Genomic DNA, 23,001 nt, shown 5'->3' with positions numbered 1-23,001 from the left:
ACTCACGCACTCTATTCTCCAAATTTTCTATTTTAACGCTTTGTTCTCGTGTGTTTCCGGGAATCATTTGCACTTGACGGCCATAACACCCTCAAGAATTTTAATTTTAATCAAAATCTCAAAAACGTTAAAACTTTTTGACAGCAGTAGATTGCTTTGATTTTTGTGGTTCACAATTTTAAAGGCTATCCATTGGCCGATTGTAAGGGAGCCATTTTGACTTCTTAAATATACAAGCACAACTACTGCGCTAAGGTTGCCCTCCTTTCGAAGGTTATTTTCAGTATAATATTATAAAAAAAATAAAAAAAATAAGTTTCAGAATATATTCCTTACGACTAAGAATGAATAGCAAATGCGTTAGGTGATTTGACTCGAGTGTTTTCCCTCTCCGAGGGATAAAAAAAGGAAAGAAAAAGAAAAAGAGAGAAAGAAATCAGTAGAAATTATTTTATTATATTTTAGACATATGATTATGATGATTCTGATGAGGAGAAACTGCAGCTCAAGCAGGGGAGAGGGATAACATTGTTTGACTCTCCTGGATAATGGATGCTATAAGCCAAAACCACATATAACCGAAGAAAGGTGAGCCTCCTGTTGGATCGGCACAAGCACGGCAACGGTTTCTCCATGTAGAAGAAATCAAGAAGACGACATCAGATAAAGCTTCAATTCGAAGGCGTCATTGGTGAAAGATGAAACTCACTCATTCGGAATGCTTTATGTATTTCGCAAAACCACCTGCTATTGATTATATGCGACCCCGACTGAGCTACTCCTTTACCAGAAAAGTCTGCGTTTCTGCAATGAAACTCAACGAGGACAATGACCCATTATTCCTCGCTGCCAGCAATTCTGCTTCTCTTCGTTACCAGGAATCGCATCGACCACGTAAATCAATCTCTCTCTGCCTTTCTGATTTATTTCGGCTAACTTTTATCTGGCTATCTCAGACATTTCATCAAGCATCTTGAAGACAGCAACCAGAGCATAAATGATATTTTATCACGTGTATAGTCACATGCACAGTAGTTATTCAGTTAGCTAATTTATGGTCAGTTGTAACTAGCTTAGGACTCCGACTACTTGTATATAAACTAACGATATCATCTACAATAAGAGAACACTTATAGTGTCACTTCCACGCAAGTGCAGACCCTCTGTTTGTGGACCCGTATGCCGATTGTCTTGTGCCTCCAAATACTTCGAAGGATGCAGACCAAGACTCTCACCCTTATTGTCTTGCAACTAAATTCATTGATGATAAGCTACTTTGGACTGTTAGCCATATTGATGGACTTAAACAGGTAATTATAAAGCTTTGTCCCCCCCTATGTAACCTTCGTTTCAAGTTTTTGACGGGGTTCTTGCTCTAATTGCAGGCAGTTTTGTTGACTGATGGTATGGATACACGGCCGTACAGACTTAGTTGGCCTCCTTCAACCAGGCTATTCGACATATCGCCAGAAAGAGTATTCCAAACAGCAGCTGAGAAGCTTGAAGGTGACATAAGCTGGCCAAATCAAATGATTTTTGGTCTGTGAAGTAAAATATTTATGCTAACACTGTCTAATATTGATCTTGAGGACAATGGTGAGAATTGGAATGCGCTGTTTACCCGAATGCACTCTAGACGTGCCAATTATTTACTTTTGAGCGTTATGACTGCTAAGTCCATAAAACCAAGGTTTGCTTCTAGGTTAGGAAAGTTACCTATAGTTGCTTGTCTTAGAAAGTTCAGGATCCTATAATGTTGTATATATTGTTTTGAGGCTTCTTAGCAACCTGTTTTATTTTGCAAGCAGTCGTTTTTTCTCTGGTAATGCACATAGACCTAACATAATACTCTTGTAATCGAGAAGGTGTGCTTGCTTGTTTTTAATTATTAACGCATGCAACGCGTTTTCATTCTGATTTTACAAGACTGCTTTTTTTTTTTTCTTCTTCTTCTTCTTCTTCTTCTTCTTCTTATGGGTGTGTTTTGGGGGGACCCTAGTGGATGGGTAGGGAGGCACATGGGATCATCTAATTGCATTTTTTTTTCCCTTTAAAGCTTTCAGGTGTTGGGGCTAAGATTCCTAGAAGTTGCTTATACTTGCATGTACCAATGGAATCATCAGATTTAAAGCAAAGTTTGCATTCCAAGGGCTTTAATGGCAGCAGGCCAAGCGTGTGGATCATGCAGGTGTCTAAATCTATCAATATTTGAAACACCAAAATCAGAATCATTTTCCAGAGACTAGTATTTGAATATGATTTCCATCGGAAAAAAAATGGAAGTACGAAGGGAAGAAGGCCCTGTTACTTGAGATAGTCGGGAAAGTTATGTAGTTTTCTTCTTGCAGGGGTTTCCTATAATGACATTGGCAAATTTTGAAGACGTTTTGTCAATGGTAAGCAGTTTGGCCATGAAGGGATGCTTATTTGTAGGAGAGTTGCCTGGCTGGTTAGCTGAGACAGGAACAGGAACCAAGGTCAATGTGCAATCAGTTATCTTTTTCTTTTTTTGGATTTTTTTTTGTCAAAATCCGCAATCAGTTGTCAAGTGTCATCAAGTTTAATTCTAAATGATTTTCTTCGAAAACAGAAAATAAAAATCTTTTCTGACTCCAGGCAGAGTTCAGCACTTGGCAATGGATGGATAGACTGTTCATGAGCAATGGCTTTCGGGTGGAATTGATTAGTGACGAAGAAATTGCAGAAAATGCAGGCAAGGAATTTGCTCCAAGACGCTCCACTAATATGCTGTTTGTGGCAGAACAGCTACGGTTTTCTGATGATCAGGTGAAGCATCGAATATATTATTTAGTCATAGGGGTCCGTTTACACCTTACTGAGGGACTGAGATAGTTAATTGACCTCAAGATTATTGCCTTTGAAGCATATTCTTGGTGCAGACATGTGCACTTCCTCTTTTTCTATACTTACTCTCTCTCATCGAATAATTCGAGTCGCTGACTTGCCGGCAGATGGAAACATGGAGAAGAGAATTTCAAAGGGTGGAAGATGAAGGGGATGAAGAAGGTTTTGAAGAGCTGTAGCACTTGTATTTTCAACCCAGGCAGACAAGTCCAAGGTCCAAAAAAAAAAAAAACATATCCCTGCCTCCGTTTATGAAAACCCTGAGTTCTTCCTTTTTTTTGGCCTTCTAGATTTATTCCCTTAATGTTACGGATTTGTGCACTTTTATGATAAAATGAAACCAAATATATCTTTTCGTTGGATGATAATAGCTTAGAAGTTTGTTTTATTATCATACTTGTTTTTGCGACATAAATGTTTTTCTATTTTAAGATATATGGAAATATGTTGAAAGGAAAAAATAAAATTGCGCAGGTAATTATTATTAATAGTGCTTATAAATAGTTTAACTTTTCGTTGCGCGGAAATTGGGCACAACTTCCAGGTTCTAGAGTTGAATTGCAGAAGCCCATCCCTCGATTTCTTCTCTCATAAAACGCTAGCATTCGCTCTGAGCCCATATTTTTCAAACGAAATGAGGATGTAGAAGTCAACCAAAACTGGTTAAATTGGCAAAAAAAATTAATCCATACAGTACAGATGCAAGGTCAGATTTCATTTCCGGAGCTGAAAGCCTTATAGGTGGATATTTTATAAATAAATTTTTTAAAACTCTGAAGCCGGTCATAACCTTGATGAAACTCAAAATTCATCTGAACTTAACTTATCCAAAAGAGAAGCCATAAATCAAACGTGGAAGTGAAAATTCACAATGAACCCACCCATCAATACTGTAACAAGGAAAAGATGCCAGTAACTACGTGCACTTAAAGAGGGCTTTTGTCAACTCATCGAAGGCATATGTGAATTGCATGGCGCCAGTTCGTCATACTACAGATTACAGAATAATTACGTACAAAGCGATCACTGCTCACATCTACCAAACAGCGAATAGGAGAGCCCGTGCCAACGTGCCATCCACACTACGAACAATTTAAAAAAAAAAAAAAAACACACACACACACACACGGAGTAATATTATGTGCCCCGGCCACCAGCCAAAGTACCTGCAATCCGACCAGCCTTTGCCATTAAAATACATTAGTTAAGTATTCGACTGAGAACCCTTTGTCGGAATTACAAGCAACATGTGCAGCCGACTTGCAAAGGACGATGGCAGCATAGAGGATCCGCCGATGATGACACGTGCATGCCATATAGATAACAAACTGTTTATAGTGAAGGCCAAGAAACTTGCCCTCCAGGGTCAAGAGTATCAGCAGAAATTTGAGCCGCTTTGACCTTGGCAGAATGACCTATTCCTGATTTAGAACAGGGAGTGCGGGGCGTGGTCTTACAACATTTAGCACGCCTCTTGCAGTTGCCTATGAAGTGAAAAAAAAAAAAAGAACAGCCATGGTAAGGGATGAGATAAGCAAGACAGATAAACTACTTATAAACTGAGGTCCGCTGATCTCATGTACCTCAAAAAATGAATTCAGATTTAACCGCAAGAGAAAACGTCTTAGAAATGGAGCCCGCTGACTCCCAGCTAGCCTGCTGCTGCGCAGTATTGTGTATAACGAATTTGATTTCTTGTTGAATTCCTGATACAAGTTTGAGAGAACAGTAATGAAAAGATGACACCATGTAGCACGAAAATCATGGCTCAAGGTAATCACAGGAGGATGACTGATTCTGGTTCTGGAGATAGGATGCGCAACTAACGACCTGGGGAAGTACAATAAAATGGGGGGAAATAAAGCAAATGGGGAAAAATGACACAGCAAATGAGGGGTAACTTCCAGGCAATAGACCTGCTCATGAAAATCAGCCCAAATTTGTCACTTAATGAAAACAACTTAGGCGACCAAAACTAGTGTCACTGGGGAACGCATCTGATGATATAGAAAGTTCTAGTTCTGAAAATATGCATTTAGGAATATAAAGACAAAATGGTCATTCATTGTTTTAAATATTGAAAGAGAATTTCAATCATTAGTAGGGAGGGAAGATCTCATTCATTTAATGCCCACAAACAAATGCATCATATGTCACTATATATCATTATTTCCCAACTATTTCTCTAAGAATCCAAGAGTTATTGATCAATATTGTTCAGTAGTCAACAACCAGTTCCTTGTAGAAATTTTATATCTGTATTATGGTCAATTTGAACGAAGCACATCTAGAGTTCTCACTTCTCAATGCATCAGCATGCCTCCATTATTGGCTACTATTTTTTTTTTTTTTTGTCCTTTTCATCGTCAATGCATTTTTCATGTAGTAAGTTCAAAGGAAAATTACATAGAGTTTCTATAATTACCTCCGCTATATGTTCCAGTTCAGATGTATTTGAATAGCTATCTAGGTTTTCAATTTTCCAGCAGAATTGCAGGCAAAGCTTCATGATGCTATCCAGTATCCTTGACACAGAACCAATGTCTAAGAAAGACTGTGAAATTAAGGCTGCCAGATACCTGGAGAACACATTAAATATATAAGGTGATGTTGTTGAAACAAGTAATGAGAGCCAGAATCGCTTCTTTTTGTGTGCGTGGTTTTTTCTGTTTTTCTTTTTTGGTTTTGGCTTTTCTTTTTTTTTTGGGGGGGGGGGGGGGGGGAGGTTGTAACAGCATCAGCATAATCAGGAGGCCACCCAGGAAGCTGGGAACCAGTTCTAGAGAAAATGAATTATGTGTTACCTATTTTCTTACTCTCATCACTAAACAGAAATCATTATCCAAATGCGAATACTTTTTCTGATGCACAGAAACCATTTGACAGTTTTTTTTTTTTTTTGTAGTTAAAATTTGACATCTTTGTTGCCATAATATACGGACAGACACAAATTCTAAACGTGGACATCCAGGCCCTAACATGACAAGGTCCGCAAGCAATGGGATATTTGTTCTACTGATTTCTACTGATTTGGTGGTTAGCAACTAGTATCCAATTCTAACAAATATAATCACGTAAATCAAGATTTTATACATGTGAAAGAGTTTATCAAACACCAAAAAAAACTATTTTATGTAACTATAAAATGAAACAACTTAGAAGGAGGATGTTAAAGTGTAATACTCTTGATGGAAGCCCACAAGTTCTGTAAAGTCGTGAGATTCTTGAATATGCGTCTGTAATATATTCCACTGAGACTCTATCACATCCACCTGCAAAGAAAAGAACAAAATTTTGAATTTGAAAAATTCTATTTTGGTAATTGAGAAGAAAAAAATATAGATATCCAAGGATGACATATTATCAACAGGCAGAGGAATACTCGGCAAGAAGAAAATAGGATTGGTAATAAAGAAGATTATAATTTATAGTATCAACTAAGAATGAAAAGCATTCAGAAACTTACATCAGATTCCAACTAAGGAAATGTATAAGGTATCACCTATACATTTTTCAGGCTCCATTTAGTTGGAAGCTCTACCTCTGGACTTACCACAAAGGGATTTATGAAAAATCAAGAGCTAGACATCATCAGTAGTCCCTCAATTTTCTCATCAACTCTCATAAATTCATTTTCTTTCTTGGTAAGTTCACTAGATTGGCAAAGCAAATTACAGAAAATGATATTTTATTAGAAACCAATATTACAGTGCCCTTTCAATGAGATAAGGTACTACATAATTCATCAAAAGCATTTCATACCCTGCTTGACAATGTCCGCGTCATAAACTTAGTGTATGCATTCAACTTTTCAAATGCTTTATTAGTAAATGAAAAGACCAAACTAGCTTATTGCATAATATTGATAGCAATAATTTCATAAATTTCACAGAAATAAAAAAAGACATAAATGACAACCTGGATATAAAACTGGAGATTTCTGACCAAGAATGCCATATGCTCTCTAACATGCCACATTGGTTGAAGCCGCTGACGCGTCTGCTGTGTTATTGAGCCCTTATCTCGCCCCTTACGGTGTTTGGCAAAATCACTGTGACCAAGGTGCATTACAGATGCCCACAATTTCTCCAATTCCATTTGTGTCCGTTTGAGCCGCAATAAGTATTGGAAAACTCTACGGTACCTGTCAAAATATCATTTACAGATGACATGAATGATGAGATATTATCTTTGATTAAGCATTCCAAATTTCAAATAAATTGATTATGAGTAAGTTCAAAGTCTAAAAACATGAACTAATTTCTTATTAATATTAAAATTTATGAACATGACCTACATGATGTGAAATTAAGATCCAAAAGTGGAATTTGTTGAAATGCTTATTTTAAAAAAATTTGATGGATAGTTTACCTTCTTCTAAAGCTCAGTTGTCTCAAACTCAGTATATCAAGTTGAAAACAATAAATTAAACCCTCCCAAGATGTTTAACAGTGTAATTTTCATCTCACTCTTTGCAATGGGGTTAACAAAGATTGATGCTATATACAATGAAACAACTTAGAAAAGAAAATAATCCACTTCAAGCGGCAGGATAAGAGATTTAGAATCTTACATAGAGAGGACTTCTTGAGTGAAAAACAAATGCAAAGGCCAATCAACAGAGTACTCAAGAGCAATGCCATCCCATCCATCAAGTGACAATTCTGAAGAAGCATTTGAAAGTGAAGAACCAGAACTAACATCTGCATAAGCTGTTGCCTTTGGCAAATCTGATTGGGAAGATTTGACTGAAATTCCAAAAGAAGGCATCCTAGAAGAGAAGAAAGACAATTCAGCGTACATAATTAATAATTCCTCAAAACAAAATCACATGAATGAAAAACAAATGAGTTTGAATTCCAACCGCAAGGATACTTTAGGGAAGTATTTGTCTTCTTCGCCAATAGTTTTTATTGCAGCCTACAAAGTCAAGAAATTTCAATTACCCTGCTTACATATGATCATGAGAACACTGAGCCATAAGTCATTAGTTAGACAAACCAACTGAAAAGGGACCATAAGATCTGCTTCAGCAGTTGATTGGCGTGGTGGCAATCGCATTAATTGGCGACTTTCCTCAAGGAAACACTACAGGGAAAAATTATCATGAGTCATGAAAAGATGTCAACGAACAAGCTCATATGGGGGAAAAGCCAGAGGAAGTACGTTATCAAAACCATTTTCTCATGGATAAATAGTTGAAATTGAAATTTCAAAACACATCCTTTTCCCCTCTACTTTCTTACGTGGTGACTAATGAAAATTTGTAGACTCCTTTTTCTCTCTCCAGACAAACAAAATTGAAAATAAATATCATATTTCTCAAAATGAAGTGCGGATTGACTTTCACCGGAAAAGAAAAAAGTGCAGATTGAATTATAAATGAGTGCATGCCAAGACACTAGATATGCAACAGTTCATAGTTTACCTGAAAGAAATCTCCTTTTGCCAAAAGAAAATAGTCTTTAAGGGCCTTCAGGTGGCCATTCAAGTCAGCTCGTACCACAACAAGCTGCAAAGGTGAAGAAAATAGATATTAATGGTGGCTCCAAACATAATTGCACCAATTAATGACCATATGAAACTTAAAATCTTTATGTTATGCACCTGCCAAAGATGACTTGCGGCTATAGTATGAATAGAGTCAACAGCACATTCGAATGATCTTTTGTGAAACTCAGACGATTCCTATAAAAAGTTAACCATTAGTTTTCCTTTAGGCGGCTAATTGTTATAGTCAGTGGGGTAAGAAAATCTTAACGAGACAGCACATTGATCATTAACAGGTGAAATAGAAGACACAGCACAGTAGCATGAAAAAACCTTTAGGTCTAGAAGCATGGCTTCAATCTTATCTGCCTCAGACTGTGGAAGCAAATCTTCTCCCAGTCCTTGACTATTTACAGCCTCCTTTAGGAATGGAAAGCGCTCTGCTAATCCTTGTATTTTCTGAAAGCTCTTAGGAAGTTGGTGATATACAGCAGTACCAGACTGAAAGGCAGGAGTTGGGTTCCGTAGAACCCTAACAGCTTTACCAGCAAAAAGAATTGATTCAGCCACACGCATTGGTATATATTCTGGAAGCATATCCTGCAAGGAAGAAAAAAAAAGTCCAGTCAAAAGGACAGCTGCATTTCCCATTTGCCAGAAAATTAACGCTGGTCATATCCTTTGCAAAGGATTAAAAAAAAAAAAAAAAAAGGAAATTGGCAAACGAAATGAACTTCACTTGTCAAGAGTTATCAACAAATAATGAGTCAGTACCAAGGAAATATGAAACCCCAAGTGCCAATCTGTTAAAGTTGCATCATCGGTTGACAAGTGGGCCAACTTTCCGGCAATGTCAGGATGATATGAGCCTTGTTCTCTATCTCTATCTTCTTGCCTGAAAAATAATTGATTCAGTTCAACAGATAACTCAAAGGAATTAAAAAATGGACAGCAGAACTTGATATATCACAAATTTTATATAGGGACACACAAATCATAAAAACTGTGGGGAAAAAAATAATAAAGCAAAACAACATATTCAACTTTAACTGGTTTTCATATACTCTTAACACGATTCCCCTGAGATACAAGATATGTGTACATAAAAGTATTGAACCACACATAGTAACAGTTTACACACAAAGAGTGATAATGAATTACCTCCTAATGAAAAACTCTCCATGCTGATCTTGAAGGATCCCATAAACCATCCATGATGCTAGCTGCTTGTACATAACCTGATGCCCCTGCCAAAGAAGCCTAAGCTTTGGGGAGAGGGAATTAAAAACAAAAAAGCAAAAAAAAAGTGAGTAATGGTTTGAAGCGTGATCAGTTCAAAGTTGAAAACTCCAATAAACATATTCATCCCAAGAAGATATCATCTAACAACGTGCAACCCAACGTGGCATTCTTTAGTAGTTGTCCTTCACTCCTATAATTTTTCTAGGAGGAGCAAGGATTCAGCAGCTAAAAGTGTAATTTTTCTTCACTAATTAAATCTCTGAACCCATAGAGATCAGATAGCTGGAAAAGGCACAAATACTTGTGACACTGAAGAATAATTGTATACCTTTTAATGCAAGCCTGTAATTCAGGCACTCCACAATGACATCTCTTGTGTAAAAGATTAAGAAGCTGACCGCCGCGGATATTATCACGCTCAATTTCTAGAATGAGCTCGTATAAAGGTGGCAACAGAACAAAAAACTGGAAATCATATCAAAACCAATTAACAAAAGATCATGTCGAAACTATAGGAAATTGTTGTGCAAAAGAAATTCAAAATTACCTTATTAAGGCCTTGAGTAACGGTTGCCAAAATAGGCATGGTTTCAGACAACAGCTTCTGCTCAAGATGCAGAACAGCAGACCTATAAATTGACAGTACCTCAAGAATGCCATTAGCTAAGGCCCTACGATAAACACTCGGCTTTTCGGCTTCCCCCTCCGACGCCTCAGGGATGACACCCAAAGAATAAGCATTCGCAGACCTTATCCAACATAAATTCCTAGACTTGGTAGCAAAACGATCCAGCTCTCTGTAATAAAATCCCAAAGTGATGATCTTCTCAATGAGTTCTCTGCAACCAAAACATTAATTCGAATGGTAAAAGGCGAAGATATAAATGTTGCACTCTCACAATTGTTCAGGAAAGAAATTCATCAAAAACCCTATAATGCAGACATTCTAGAGTTTAAAAATTTGGAAAAGGAGGGAAATTGAAAAGATGGTGCGAACCTATTACTGGGTTCGATAAAAGAAATATCGGGAGCGAGCTTGAAAGTGCATTCATCGGAAATTGAACTGTTAGAGGAGAGTTGCTCTCTCTGATCGATAATCAAGTCGCCAGTGTAGCCTAACAGTGAAAGAAGCAGCTCGTGAAACATTCTTCCTCTCAGACCATGCGCGCGCTAGAGATGCAAATGTGGGGAACTGAACTTGCCGAGTATTGAAAAAAAGAAAAAAATTTGTATCTTTTTAGAGAGAGAGAAAAAAAACAAGGGCTAATAATATAATGTCTCTCAAATTTATTCTCGCTTTAGTTTTGATCTCTCAAGTTTTAAACTATAAGATTTTTTTTTCAAGTTTTTTTTAATTTAAAACAGATTCAATAAATACCTGGACCATATTCCCTTTGAAAGAATCAAAACCTATAGTTTGAAATTTAAAAATCTAAAACTAAAATGAGAACAAATTTAAGGAACTAAATATTATATTAACTCAAAAAATAATTATAATCTGGTACACTTGGTTTTATTTTACCAACAATTGCCGCGGTAGATCAGCTGGTTTATTTATTTATATGAATAAATAATGAATAAAGCTTTTAATAAACAACTAAATATGGATTTTTATTTTTTTCCAGTAGCAATTTTAATCGCAAACTTTATTACTTAAGTGATTCATTAAAGAAGTAATAACCCATCAAATAACCCAATACCCCAGCGTGCTGCAAAAAATTGTTTGGGAGAAAACTGGGAATTTTTCAAATAAAATCTCCAACAATACAATCGCCTATAAGAAATATTGGCTAAATTAAAATAAATATAAAGAAAGAAATGCAATAGCATAGAGGCTCTATGGACTATTGAGAAAATTGTAATTATTGTCTAAATTGTGCCTAGGTCGTTGAAAATCCAAAGCACCCCGTCAATCATGTCAACCCCTTCTATCAGTGGCTCATGTTTGCTGAAATTTAGTAAATTCAGGGACTGAACATTAGGATTCAAGTCCCCCAAATTAGAATCTGACAGCTTCCCTTATTGCCAAAATTTAGGGTGTGTTTGGGTGACACTCCAAACCATGGTTTGGGGACTTAAACCATGGTTTGGAGAATAAACTACCCAAAAACCAAAACTATGGTTTTGGAAAAAGTAAAAAAATTTTATTTTTGAAAAAAAAAAAAGAGAATGTGAAAGTCTATAGGATATGTATCTTGTTTTTTTTTTTATAAACATATTTTTTATAAACATATTTAATCTTATATTTTATAAATATATATACATATTAATTATTTATTAATTATATTATCTTATGTATTATTAATTATGTTAATAAAAAATATATTATTAATAATTTTATTCCTTCAAAAAAATATATCATAAAATCTATTTTTTTTGTAATTATCATATTAACTTATATCTTTTTTTTATTAATTTGTATATATAAAAAGTGTTTCTGATAACAACTATCCAAACACTCTCACTTCTCAAAATCACTTTTTCATAAAATCTATTCTTTCCAGAATCTATTCTTCCCAAAATCTATTCTCCAGAATCACTTTTCTAAACCACAGTTTGGTTTCATCCAAACACACCCTTAGGGGTAAATAAGAAAACGCAAAAACAAATGAAAAAGATCAGCGTTTCAATGAAGGAGGAAAAATTACTACAGAATTACATAACTAAAAATTTTCGCACACGAGGAAGAGATTCTTAACGCTGCCTCGAGGATAAAAGACATCTCAAATTCTCGAGTACCAAGAAAAACACTGTAAAAACAAATCAGTTGGTTGAAAATTTAAAACTGAACAATACAAGGAGCGCTTGTTCTCTCAATCTTATTTTCTTATCATTTTCCTTTGTGCACCAAGCTTCGCGAATGAATAACGCCCGTGCTTCTTGCCAATGCTAGCTATCTGGCCTTCTCTTTACGCCACATGACCTCAACTTCTTTCCCAAACATTGAAAACTGGGAATGTTTCAAGAACTGCAATAATAAAACTCTCAAATTACACCTTGACCCGACGGTTAGTCTTTGTCTTTTTCATGGTTTTGCCACCACTGCCTTTATTTTTCAACTTAGGCTTCTCCACACCCCGCCCCGTTTTTTCAAGCGGGTCCTCAAACTCTATTGGCTTTATAATAACGCCAGGCCTCTTTACCACCTGCACAAAACCAGTAGAAGAATAAGTTATGCTAGTTTCATAGTGAGAACTGAGAAAGCCATTTGAAGACAATCTAGTTACGTGTAAAGCGCATTTTTGCTATCCATCCAAAACAAGAAAGCAAAGCCACATCAGAATGTTCCCCGCTAGATTTTGTAATCACAAAAATTGAATCCTATCGTGCAAGGTAGGTTCAAGGATAGCCAGCATGCTAAGGAAATATCCTGAAGTACTTACTTCAGGCCGGTTTAGAGCCCCTGCTGCAGTTGCTGGATTGAATTCAGGTCCAATGGGCATGCGCAGACTCTGATCAAATACCTCTTGGGACGTAAAAGGGTAAGGTAATGCTTTTGTATGAAGCTTCTCAGCCTGACATATCAAAAACAAAGTTATTAACTTCCTTAAGTTATATGAAAAGGATTAAGCTCAAAAGCTGAACATAATAACAAGTACACTAATCAGACCCCACAGACCTGTTTGGTTCCGTTGAGGAACACAGATTCCATTTTCAATACATAGAAACACAAGTGTCATTGTTTGTCTACAAAAACATTTTTTGTTCTATTTTCCGTTCTTCTACCAAAATGAAATGTGCCGTGCACAGAACTCAAACATCGTGGCCTTACAAATTAAAATCCTCTGAAATCACAAATTAACTGCATATAATGCAATCAAGAATACGCAAAAAAAAAAAGGGGAATGCGTGTAAAAAGGGCTAGATCCTATACATATTCTCATTTGCGTCATACTCCCCACATGCGACTATAAAACAGTAAAAAGATTCAATTTCCGGCTATGTGGTAAAAGAGAAGGAAACAGAATCCAACCACGAAATCTCGCATCAATGATCAAAACATAAAATCTTTTGAGCTTTTAAAGTAGCCATTAGATTCTTAATTTTCCCTTGATTCCAAACACTCATTCAAAATCCAATGGTCAGACATTATTCCTCTCTCACTTGGCGAAAAAATGCTCTCGCTACATATGCCCCCTCTAGATGCATGTGTGTGTTCTATATCTTTGGTACCACGCCAACTGCCTTGAGCGAACACCACTATGTGACAATAGGCCCATCAAAGATAACTCCTCAAACTAATTGGAGAAAGCCATTGAAGATATGCAAACGATCAAACTGAATAAAATCATCTGGACACAAATAAAGGCTCCTAGAAGCTTCTAATTAAGTCTACTAACCTTTTTATCAACTTTCTCAGAGATAATCACGTGTTTTAAATGAGCATCTTTTCTCTTCTTCAGAGCTTCTTCCCGTTTTTCCTTGGCAATATCATGCTCTTTCAGCATCCAAGGTGGCAAACCTTTCTTTTGCTGTATATCTGTCCATTGGCCCCAGCCAGGGACAAGTAGAGGCTTTTCTGGCTCAGGATTCTCTTCATTGAGAATATCTTGTTTGTCCTTCTCAAAATCATCCTCCACATCATCACACGCAAAAGCTTGCCGAATGAGCTCCTCTTGAGACGGAAGTTTATATTGAAGTTTCGATCCAGAAGACAAAATTCCATCCACCATATGTCCTTCACTATCTGTATCACTAACCTCTTCAGATTCTTTTTCAGCATCCTAAGCCATTTATAAAACAAAATAAGGCACTGAACCAACAATACATCAGTTGGTTTTAACAAATGGAAAGAGTACATACTTTTAATTCTTGCCTAACAGGCCCTGTAAGTGTCAGAGATTTCTTGTTGTCAGCGTCTTTGTCACTTTTATTTTTAGCCTGCTCATTCCAAGCACATTAGGCTCAACACCTTTTATATGGAAAAGAAACATGAGAGGGAAAAATAATGCTATGCGCATGAAACCTTTTTCCACGTATCTGATGCAAATATGGCAACTTCATAGGTGGTTTTATGCCCAGGATCTTTAATAATCTCATTGAAGTTCTGTAAAAAATTGATAACATGTTAGATTCTTAATTATTTTATATCTATCAAGCACAAACCTACACCTAAGAAGTCAGAAGAAACAGGAATTTCCATCACCTTAAAGACAGAATCCTCATGAGTATCAGTGTCTTCCTGAATTAAGACAGGATCACTCATTACAACATTTTGCAAATTATTACTTCTGTCATTCACCATATCACCGTTTTCTCTGGCCTCTAACCCATCTTCACTATCACTGCTACCATAAAAGTTATCAGATTTGATCTTATCATTTGCAGCAGGAGTCTGGGATTTAGCTGTGCCAAAAACCCTTCTACCACTGACAGAAGCAATTTTCATATCTTCTGAGTGACTAGGATTCTCCAAATTCTTCAAAGAATTATCATATTCTTGAAGAGCAAGTTTGGCTCCTTCAGCAGCTGCCTCTCTTCTTTTTGCCAACGCACGCCTCTACATCAGAACAAACCATGGGGAGACCAAAAATATGCAATAAGAATTTACTGAATAAAACACTGTCAACTCTAGATTTAACACCAAAGAATATAACAAGACAAATTAGAAGCCTGAAACATATGCTCCTTCAAGTGAAGAAACAATCTAAAAGTGAATATATGCAGAGAATTTTTCCCATAGCCTTAGCTACAAAATGATTACATTAAAATTGTGAGAGGAGAACTTGTGGGAAGCTACAAAGAGCTCAATGAAAATATCTTTACTATTCACTCAAATTACAAATTACGCTACACTATTTTGGCTTTTCTTCTCTTAATTCTCACATCACTCACCCTCACACTTCCTTTAGTTTTACATGACACACATTGTACAGCACTTCACAACACACCCTATAAACATATGCATTGATATGGCGCCCTATAATTTCTTTTTACTTCTATTACATATAATAATCCCTCCAGTCATAAACATAAGATCTAGTTGAGGGATTTGTTTTTGTTCTAAATATAGGATCTCAATCTTCTTTATTTCCTTCATTTAATATTTTTTCCCCCTCACATTACCCTTATTAGCTTCAGTTTTTCTTACTCTCTTTGTTTCCCATATTTAATAACCTCATTATAATAGGAGTATTTTAGGAAAACTGATGCATTTTTAGATAATAATGGCAAATAACCAACTTTACTAATTTTATTAATATCTGCGAATTAGTTAACCAAATCTTATATTTAGAGTCAAAAGAGATAACATATTAATTACAAACATGATCCTAAATATAGATTACCCTCATATTATTAACCTTAAATATCCTAAACTTCTAAATACTAACCAAATTAATTCAGTGCAAGATCCTAAAAATTATAGAAGGAAATTAATGAGAAAAATCCAAAAAAGAGAGGGATAGTTGGTGATTATTCTTAACACAAAAAGAGGGCAATAAGCAAGCCTTTCAGAAAAATTAGAAGTAAATCACTACAATTACCATAAAAGGTAGTGAAGGCAATCCTGAATCAGGAACTTCATCTTCTTCTTCTTCTAGTACTTTCATTGTTTTATCTTTTGCTTTCTCCAACAGCTTGGAGGCCCTGTCCCTATCAGAGACAGCTAAGTTCTCATCTGCATCATCATCATCACTAGTATCATCACTGCTGCTGCTGCTATCCTTCATAGAGTTCATTTTTCTAGTCAATTCAGCATGCCTTCGGAGTTGTTCAGCAACGGCAGCACGAGTTCCATCATCTTGGTTATTTAAACCACGTGCTAGAATACGCTTAGCCCACTGGTTTTGGTTTTTATGTTTCAGAGTCATGCGTTCCTGAAACAGGATGGAAAGTGATAAGTATATCAGATACTTTTTCTTAATTTCATTATAAATATACATGTGTAGGGAGATGACAGCAGGTAAGCAAAGATCCTTTATTCTTTATCCACCAAAGATGTTAGGATTTTTAATTTTAGGAAGCAATGGAATACCTCTGCTCTCAGACGCTCCTGTTTCACAGCAAATTCTTTAGCAGCTTCAGGGTCCACTTCTATCTGAGCAGATATTGCCTTAATTCTATCTTTCTTCAGCAAACGATGGTATGTTTTAGACTTGATCTTTTTTATATGCTTTGCTTTCATTTCATGACGAAATAGAAGGCTACGCATTTTAGCAATCCGATTTCGCCGCTCCTTTTCGTCTTCCACAGAGATCTGCCAGGTCAGGTATCACAAGATGCATAATGCAATTAGAATGTTCCCGTGACCTAATATCTTGATTCACAAAATTATAGGTCATTTAACCAAATACATATTCAATGATCAGCTAATCATAACATACTCAATCATCTACGGTGTACGATATCCATACCTCGTTTAATTCAAGAAGCCTTGAACCATCCTTTTTATGAGCTTCCATAAGCTCATCATCACCAACTAGTGCAGCTATTTTCCTCTCAAACTCAGTCCTGGGCTCAAATTCAGAAGCTATTGCTCCTACAGTTGAAAACCCCAAATCTATGTTTTCATCAAATAAAATAGTAGGTGCCTCCCGGTTTCTCTTGATAATGGGCTCCCACTTTGTAATGTCTTTCTTCGACAGTTCATATGCTACCTTTCTCTCAACCTTTGCTTGATCTGCCTTTGGAAGTGGAGCATGAATGGTTCTAGCATTCTTCCCCGCTTGTTGCATACTCTTTCTAAGTTTGCTATAACCAGATTTCCCAAGAAGAGGATCCAGAAGGTCACTGCCGATGAGTCCATCACCATCAATAATATCATGACTAGGATTATATAACTCTGGTATGACATCATCCTTTCTCTTCTTCCTCCTTTCTGCATTGTTGTTAAATTTGCAAGTGCATATGAGTTCGAAAAGAAAGACAGAATCTAGAAACATCAAAGCATAGCTCTACAAATCAAAGTAATTGTTATGTTATATGTATATGCCTCTAATTCAAAAAGAGCTTAAAAATAAAATAATTCATAAACACAATAGTCAGAAATGTGTTCAGAAATTTTAAGATACACATAAACAGCTTCTACAATTCTTCTATAACACATGATCAACAAACTTCTATCATTTGTATCCCCAATAATTATTTCCATTACCATTTTTTCTTGCATAACAGAAAAGTTAAAACCAACTATCGCACCTTCAAAAGCCTCACTTGGCATCCCAGTAATTCCTTGCAACATTCTCGTATGCCTTCCATCATCTTCTTCTTCAGAATTATCACTCATGGCCTTTGCATCCTTGGTTCCCCAGTTGTCACCATCATCCAAATTCTCATCATCAGATTCCAGATCCTCATCCTAGATAAAGAAAGAAAAAGATCAACGGCGATGAATGATAAATCTATGATGACTACGCTTCATTAAAAACTTACCAATCAACAAAGAAACGAAGAAATGCAAACCAAGTTAGACACTTAGAAAGCATCTAGCTAAAGGACATAAATTGTTTACTTGCAATGCAATGTCCTGAGTAGCATAAGACTCAGATGTCAATTTCCAATGCCATGGTTTCATTAGTGTCACTATTCCCCTAGTACCATAGTACCTTATCGTTTGGTGTCCCCACAGACTATTTCTCCTGAGCATAAAAAAAATATTCTGACATTATACAACTATTTCACATCAAAATTAACAGGACCCATTGATTTTCATCCATTTCTGGTGGAAATAACAAGGGGACTCGGCTGAAAATAGAGTTATGAAACAAGGCATTAATAGAATATGGAAGAGGAGTAGAATTCAAGCTCAGGCGGCAAATTAAGACAAATGCGCACATGTGTGTGTGACAGGTAATATTCATTTCAGAGCTGAGAGGTCGAATTAAATTCAAAAGAAAATTCCTAAAGCAACTCGAGCAACAAAATGTCAAACCGAGGATGAACCTTCTTTTCTAAGAACCAGATCAGTAATGACATGTAAAACTAAGGGCTTAACTAGGAGTCGCGAAAAAAGTCAGGTGGCGTAGCATGGAATGTGGTGAGGGAAACAAAGGAAGTTAGCGATAAAAAGTTTGTTAGTGAATGAAAAATATCAATAAATTGATGAAGTGAGTTTGAAGAAGGAAATTTCCGAAATGTTTCCCTTTCAAATACCTGGCAAGCAGAGAATTTTAAAAATTAAAAATAATTTTATATTAAAAAAAAAATTCAAGAGAACCCACAACACCCTAAATCATTAGCCCCGTTAGCTTTTGAACATTCGATAGGTGGTTTTGGTCCCATAATCAACCCTCCACCCCCACCTGCATACTACTCGCACATCATTTTTCCCAATCAAACGCTGGTAATGGAGCAAACTTTCTATGTTATTACAGTTCAGCGTGAATCTGCTTATCTTTATAATGATTCACTCGATTTACAAGTTATTAAGCTCCATGACAAAAGCACTCAATTCAGAACAGAGGCAGTTCAATCACAATCCTAACCCTTCCATCAAATGGAACAAACTTTTGAATCTCGGTGCCTGAATCCTCCAAGGAATTCCCTATCTCTCTCACACGCGCACGACAGACAAACAAAAGGGTGAGCAAATAAACCCCCGGGGGGGTGGGGAGTTCCAGTTCCAAACCTTGAAGTCCTCAGACAGATCATCCGGCAGCTCATACTCGAACTTATACACCCCAACCTGGTCATAGCGCTTGTTTTTCTGAGACTCCTCTTCGGCTCGTTCTTCATCCAACTCGTAAACATCTTTGCCGTAAATTTCTCCGCCTTCAATGTAATGATCAGAGGCAATATCTTCATCGCTATTCAGGGCGGCAGTTGGGTTTAAGCGTTCAATCTCTTTTTGCAATGATGAGGGTAAGCGGGGGCCGCTCTTCCTCCGTCGGCCCCCGTTCTTCGATTGAGCTCTGGAATTGGAAGACTTCTGCTTATTACTGTTCTTCTTCGACTTCTCTCTTCCCCTGTTGCCATCGTCCCTGCGTTTTCTCTTCGTGTCAGCCATATGGTTGCCGCGCCGCGCGAGACAGAGTTTTCCCAGAGGCGCTCACGACCAGTATTGAGATTGGAAGACGTCTTAAGGCCGTGTCGAGTTCTGTTTGAGCATTGGCCGGTATGCAAAACGGCGGTTAGGGCTTCGGAGCCGTCCCCCCAGTTTAGTAACCTTTTTTCGAGCGAAGAATGTTTTTGGCTGTTTGGGAAGTTGGTAAATGATCATCAATTCTGATTGGTTGATGTCATCCAAACACGCCTTAAAATCAATTACCAATTATTCAGTTAAAATCGTAATTTATTATTAATAAGGTGTTAAATCACCTTCTTTCAGCAGCTTCTGTTATTAGAGAACAAATCCTCTCGAATTCCCCTTTCTCCTTTTCTTCTCACAAGATCTCATTTTCACTGGTAAAGAATAGAAAATAACATAGAATGAGTGGTACCAATACAAGTTTGTCTAGTTAGTAAAGAATTAGCTAGTAATATATAAAATCATGAGTTTGAATTCCGCTATTAATATGAGAATCTTCTTAATGAACGATCTGTAAGCACTTTGATATTGGTGAACCTCCGGAGTCTAACTCGTCCAAATTTTAGCATATGTACGCACACATAAAGAACGAGTGATTGATAAGTAAAACAAATAATTATCACCAACGAGGGTTAAGACTAACGAAATTGACTCATTTCTTACAATGTGATGAATTAAAGTTCGAATCTTTATTAAGAAATATACTCGTATTTAATGCTCGATTTGACCTCAAATATGATTATCTCCAATAAAATGATACATATACTTACGATTTGCTTTGAATAACCAATTGAACATTCAATAAGGATTTAATTATGGTATTGTTATATTATAACTTATACGTACATATGTACGAATTATAACACAAATCTCATATTTATCATGCCAGTTTTTTAATCACATGTGACCATTTGTTTTATTTTTTATCTAGGCCTATAATTAAAGGATATTAAATGCTGATATTTTAAAAATAGAATATATGATTACGTTGTAATTGGAAAACTTAATATAATAAATATAAAGAACTTGACATAAGAAATGTCCTAATTATGATTGTATTCCTTATTCCTTATGATGTAATAATATAATCATAAGCACATTCTTGATTGTACTACTACTATCTCCTGTCCTTAATATATGAGTTTGTTTAATTTTTAATTTGATCCTAAATATAAAATCTCAATCCACTTTGTCTTTTATATTTATCTTTTTTTTAATATAGTACTAGCAGTAATTGCACATATTAAATATTTCATCAAATGGCACTTGATTAGTAAAAATATTGTAGAAAAGATAATACCCATATATTACAAGTAACTAATTTAACTAATTTTTTTAATATACTCAAATTGGTCAATTAGCTCTTATATCAAGGATCGGAGGTAATATATGATAATATTATACTCCTCCGGTTCTTAATATATGACTCAATTCTTGAGTTGGTTTTGGTCCTAAATATAAGACTCATTTCTCATATTTATCAATTTTCTCTAAATTACTCCTATGGATACTCCCTCAACCATAATCAAGTAGAAGAGGGAAATTGGGTATTAAGAAAGATGATTATGGTGTTTTAGAAAAAATGTCACTTTTCTTATAATTAACTAACCTACCTAACTTTCTTAATCTAATCAGATTACTTAAATGGGTTTTATATTAAGGACCAGAAGAGTAATACTATAAGTATTTTTAAGGTGAAATTTCTTTAAACGGTTACAATTTATATAAAATATAATATTATAACTATAATGCATATGATAATATTGATTATAATTCAGGAAAAAGGAGATATTGTAAAATCGTGTTTAATATTGGGAAAATCTAAAAAAAGTGACTACTGAATTTTAAAATGCCACATCAGGAATTACTACAAAAATGAGTTGTCATTTACTCTTTGAATGTAGTCATTTTCTTTATGAATGTAGTGACGAATACTGATTTGGAATTTTGAAATTCAGCTATCACTTTTTTAGGATTTTCCCTTTAATATTTTCAATATTTAATTCTTCCTACTTTTGATTTTTTGATGTTTACACCTTTTTTGCCAACTTATACTTTCTATTCATTGAATATAATAAATTATATGTGATATGCACTTCAACTAGTTGTGAAATACTGTGATATAAAGGTGATGTGTTTTGTAATCATTAATTACTTAAAAATGTGTGTGATTAAAAATATTTAAATAGATCTATTTCTTTAAAATCAATTTTGATTAAAAAAATCGAAATAAATTATATTACAACGACATCAATCTCACCTAGAATCATATTTATGAAATTATTCCATCCAAACTTTATTTCTGACTCCCCATTGATGCAAACAAACTCCAAATATGCATTTATTAAAATTAGGATAAAATTTAATTAACGTAATACGATTAATATTTGAATAAATTTTTATTTAAACAGTCAATTTGACATGTAATTATTTAAATGATATGTTAAGAGCTTAGTTTCAAAAGGTTGAAATCTAAAAGAAAAGCCAAAGAGCTAAAAACTACATAACAAAAAAAAAGGTTGTAGTTTTTGATATAAAAAAAAAAATCAATTATCTCAAAAGTCATACAACAATCAAACATCATTTTTTCCATTGAGCAAATCTTGTAATCTTAACTCATGAAATTTTTTAATGCTATCTCAAACGTGCGCTGAATATTTAAGTAGCAGTATCACGACGTGGTGCAACCCATTTGAAAGAAGTGAAAAACTTATTTGATTTCACTATTATTTTGTGTTCTCAAAATAATTTTGTAGAATAATTTCCAAAGTAAAAAAATGTTTTAATCATTATTTTCAAAAATACATCTAAAATGATGAAGGAGGTGAAACACTAGTTTGCTTTATTGGCATGATTATCATTGATAGTTCTCTAATTTGATTAGAGAAAGTAATAAAATATCAAGCACATGATTTGTTTAAAACAAATTTTAGCTTTTTTTTTTCAGATTAAATTATAAAAAACACGTTTTAACACAAGTTTTTTGCTTTTCATTTTTAAAAACAGCAAAGCAAATAATACCCTAATTTTTCCGTTTGTTCACTCTCTCCATTATCTCTTTCAGCATTCTCCCCTCCATCTGTCGCGTGATTGCAGGAACAAAGAAACAGTGTCCTTTTGGCTGGCGTTCAGCTTCATCGTCCCTTCCCTTCAGCAAGACATATGAACGAACTTAAATGAGTTGAATTTAGAAACTGCAGATGCTGAGTAATTTGTATATCTCAGCATGAAAAGCAACTGCGTTTTCGCTTCCCTCATTTTCTTGATGAACAAACGGCATCCGAACAACAAGATAACGTCGAAAGAAAAGGGCCCTACCTCAAACGGAACCAGACCACGCAGGGAGCTCAAGGGAGAACACGGGTGAGAAGCCCGTGTTGGAGAAGGGGAGCACGTGCAAAGGAATCGTTGGCATTGAAGAGCCAAGAGATCTGCAC

The 23,001-nt window shown here is 35.6% G+C and overlaps 3 protein-coding genes and 1 long non-coding RNA gene across 6 annotated transcripts; 2 read left to right on the top strand and 2 right to left on the bottom strand.

The window, feature by feature from the left end:
• The first annotated feature begins 342 nt into the window (after positions 1–342).
• LOC114742330 (uncharacterized) lies at positions 343–3,256 on the top strand. The gene is made up of 7 exons (XM_028930605.1): positions 343–894; positions 1,159–1,310; positions 1,427–1,506; positions 2,064–2,188; positions 2,349–2,477; positions 2,617–2,787; positions 2,973–3,256. Exons 1-7 carry the CDS (start codon positions 829–831, stop codon positions 3,042–3,044), a joined length of 795 nt encoding a protein of 264 aa, XP_028786438.1. The 5' UTR covers positions 343–828; the 3' UTR covers positions 3,045–3,256.
• Positions 3,257–3,707: 451 nt separating this feature from the next.
• LOC114742338 (gamma-tubulin complex component 4 homolog) lies at positions 3,708–10,775 on the bottom strand. The gene is made up of 16 exons (XM_028930613.1): positions 10,595–10,775; positions 10,145–10,436; positions 9,926–10,062; positions 9,517–9,615; positions 9,130–9,250; positions 8,689–8,955; positions 8,473–8,553; positions 8,294–8,377; positions 7,867–7,953; positions 7,730–7,785; positions 7,439–7,636; positions 6,784–7,009; positions 6,049–6,137; positions 5,291–5,444; positions 4,449–4,571; positions 3,708–4,349 (listed from the first exon to the last, which is right to left on the bottom strand). Exons 1-16 carry the CDS (start codon positions 10,741–10,743, stop codon positions 4,281–4,283), a joined length of 2,232 nt encoding a protein of 743 aa, XP_028786446.1. The 5' UTR covers positions 10,744–10,775; the 3' UTR covers positions 3,708–4,280.
• A 717-nt stretch (positions 10,776–11,492) lies between these two features.
• Positions 11,493–12,598, top strand: LOC114742329 (uncharacterized). The gene is made up of 2 exons (XR_003739856.1): positions 11,493–11,634; positions 12,180–12,598. It is a non-coding gene; the product is annotated as an uncharacterized LOC114742329 (long non-coding RNA).
• LOC114742328 (uncharacterized protein C57A7.06-like) lies at positions 12,228–19,674 on the bottom strand. 3 transcript variants are annotated; one of them, XM_028930603.1, is made up of 11 exons: positions 19,166–19,674; positions 17,737–17,896; positions 16,953–17,416; positions 16,574–16,795; positions 16,083–16,415; positions 14,744–15,097; positions 14,564–14,644; positions 14,401–14,478; positions 13,938–14,321; positions 12,981–13,112; positions 12,228–12,743 (listed from the first exon to the last, which is right to left on the bottom strand). In XM_028930603.1, the coding sequence occupies exons 1-11, from the start codon at positions 19,541–19,543 to the stop codon at positions 12,588–12,590; spliced, it is 2,742 nt and encodes a 913-aa protein (XP_028786436.1). In that variant the 5' UTR covers positions 19,544–19,674; the 3' UTR covers positions 12,228–12,587. The 3 variants fall into 3 exon arrangements, 2 of the variants coding, with proteins under 2 accessions (XP_028786436.1, XP_028786437.1); XM_028930604.1 differs by lacking the exon at positions 19,166–19,674 and adding an exon at positions 17,971–18,140; XR_003739854.1 differs by lacking the exon at positions 12,228–12,743 and having other exon boundaries at positions 12,985–13,112; positions 13,938–14,284.
• Between the last annotated feature and the right edge of the window lie 3,327 nt (positions 19,675–23,001).

The sequence above is a fragment of the Neltuma alba genome, unplaced genomic scaffold (genome assembly GCF_004799145.2).
Source record: "Neltuma alba isolate B1F8T4 unplaced genomic scaffold, ASM479914v2 tig00003710_pilon, whole genome shotgun sequence".
NCBI lineage: Eukaryota > Viridiplantae > Streptophyta > Magnoliopsida > Fabales > Fabaceae > Neltuma > Neltuma alba.
This window is presented reverse-complemented; position numbering and strand designations above follow the sequence as displayed.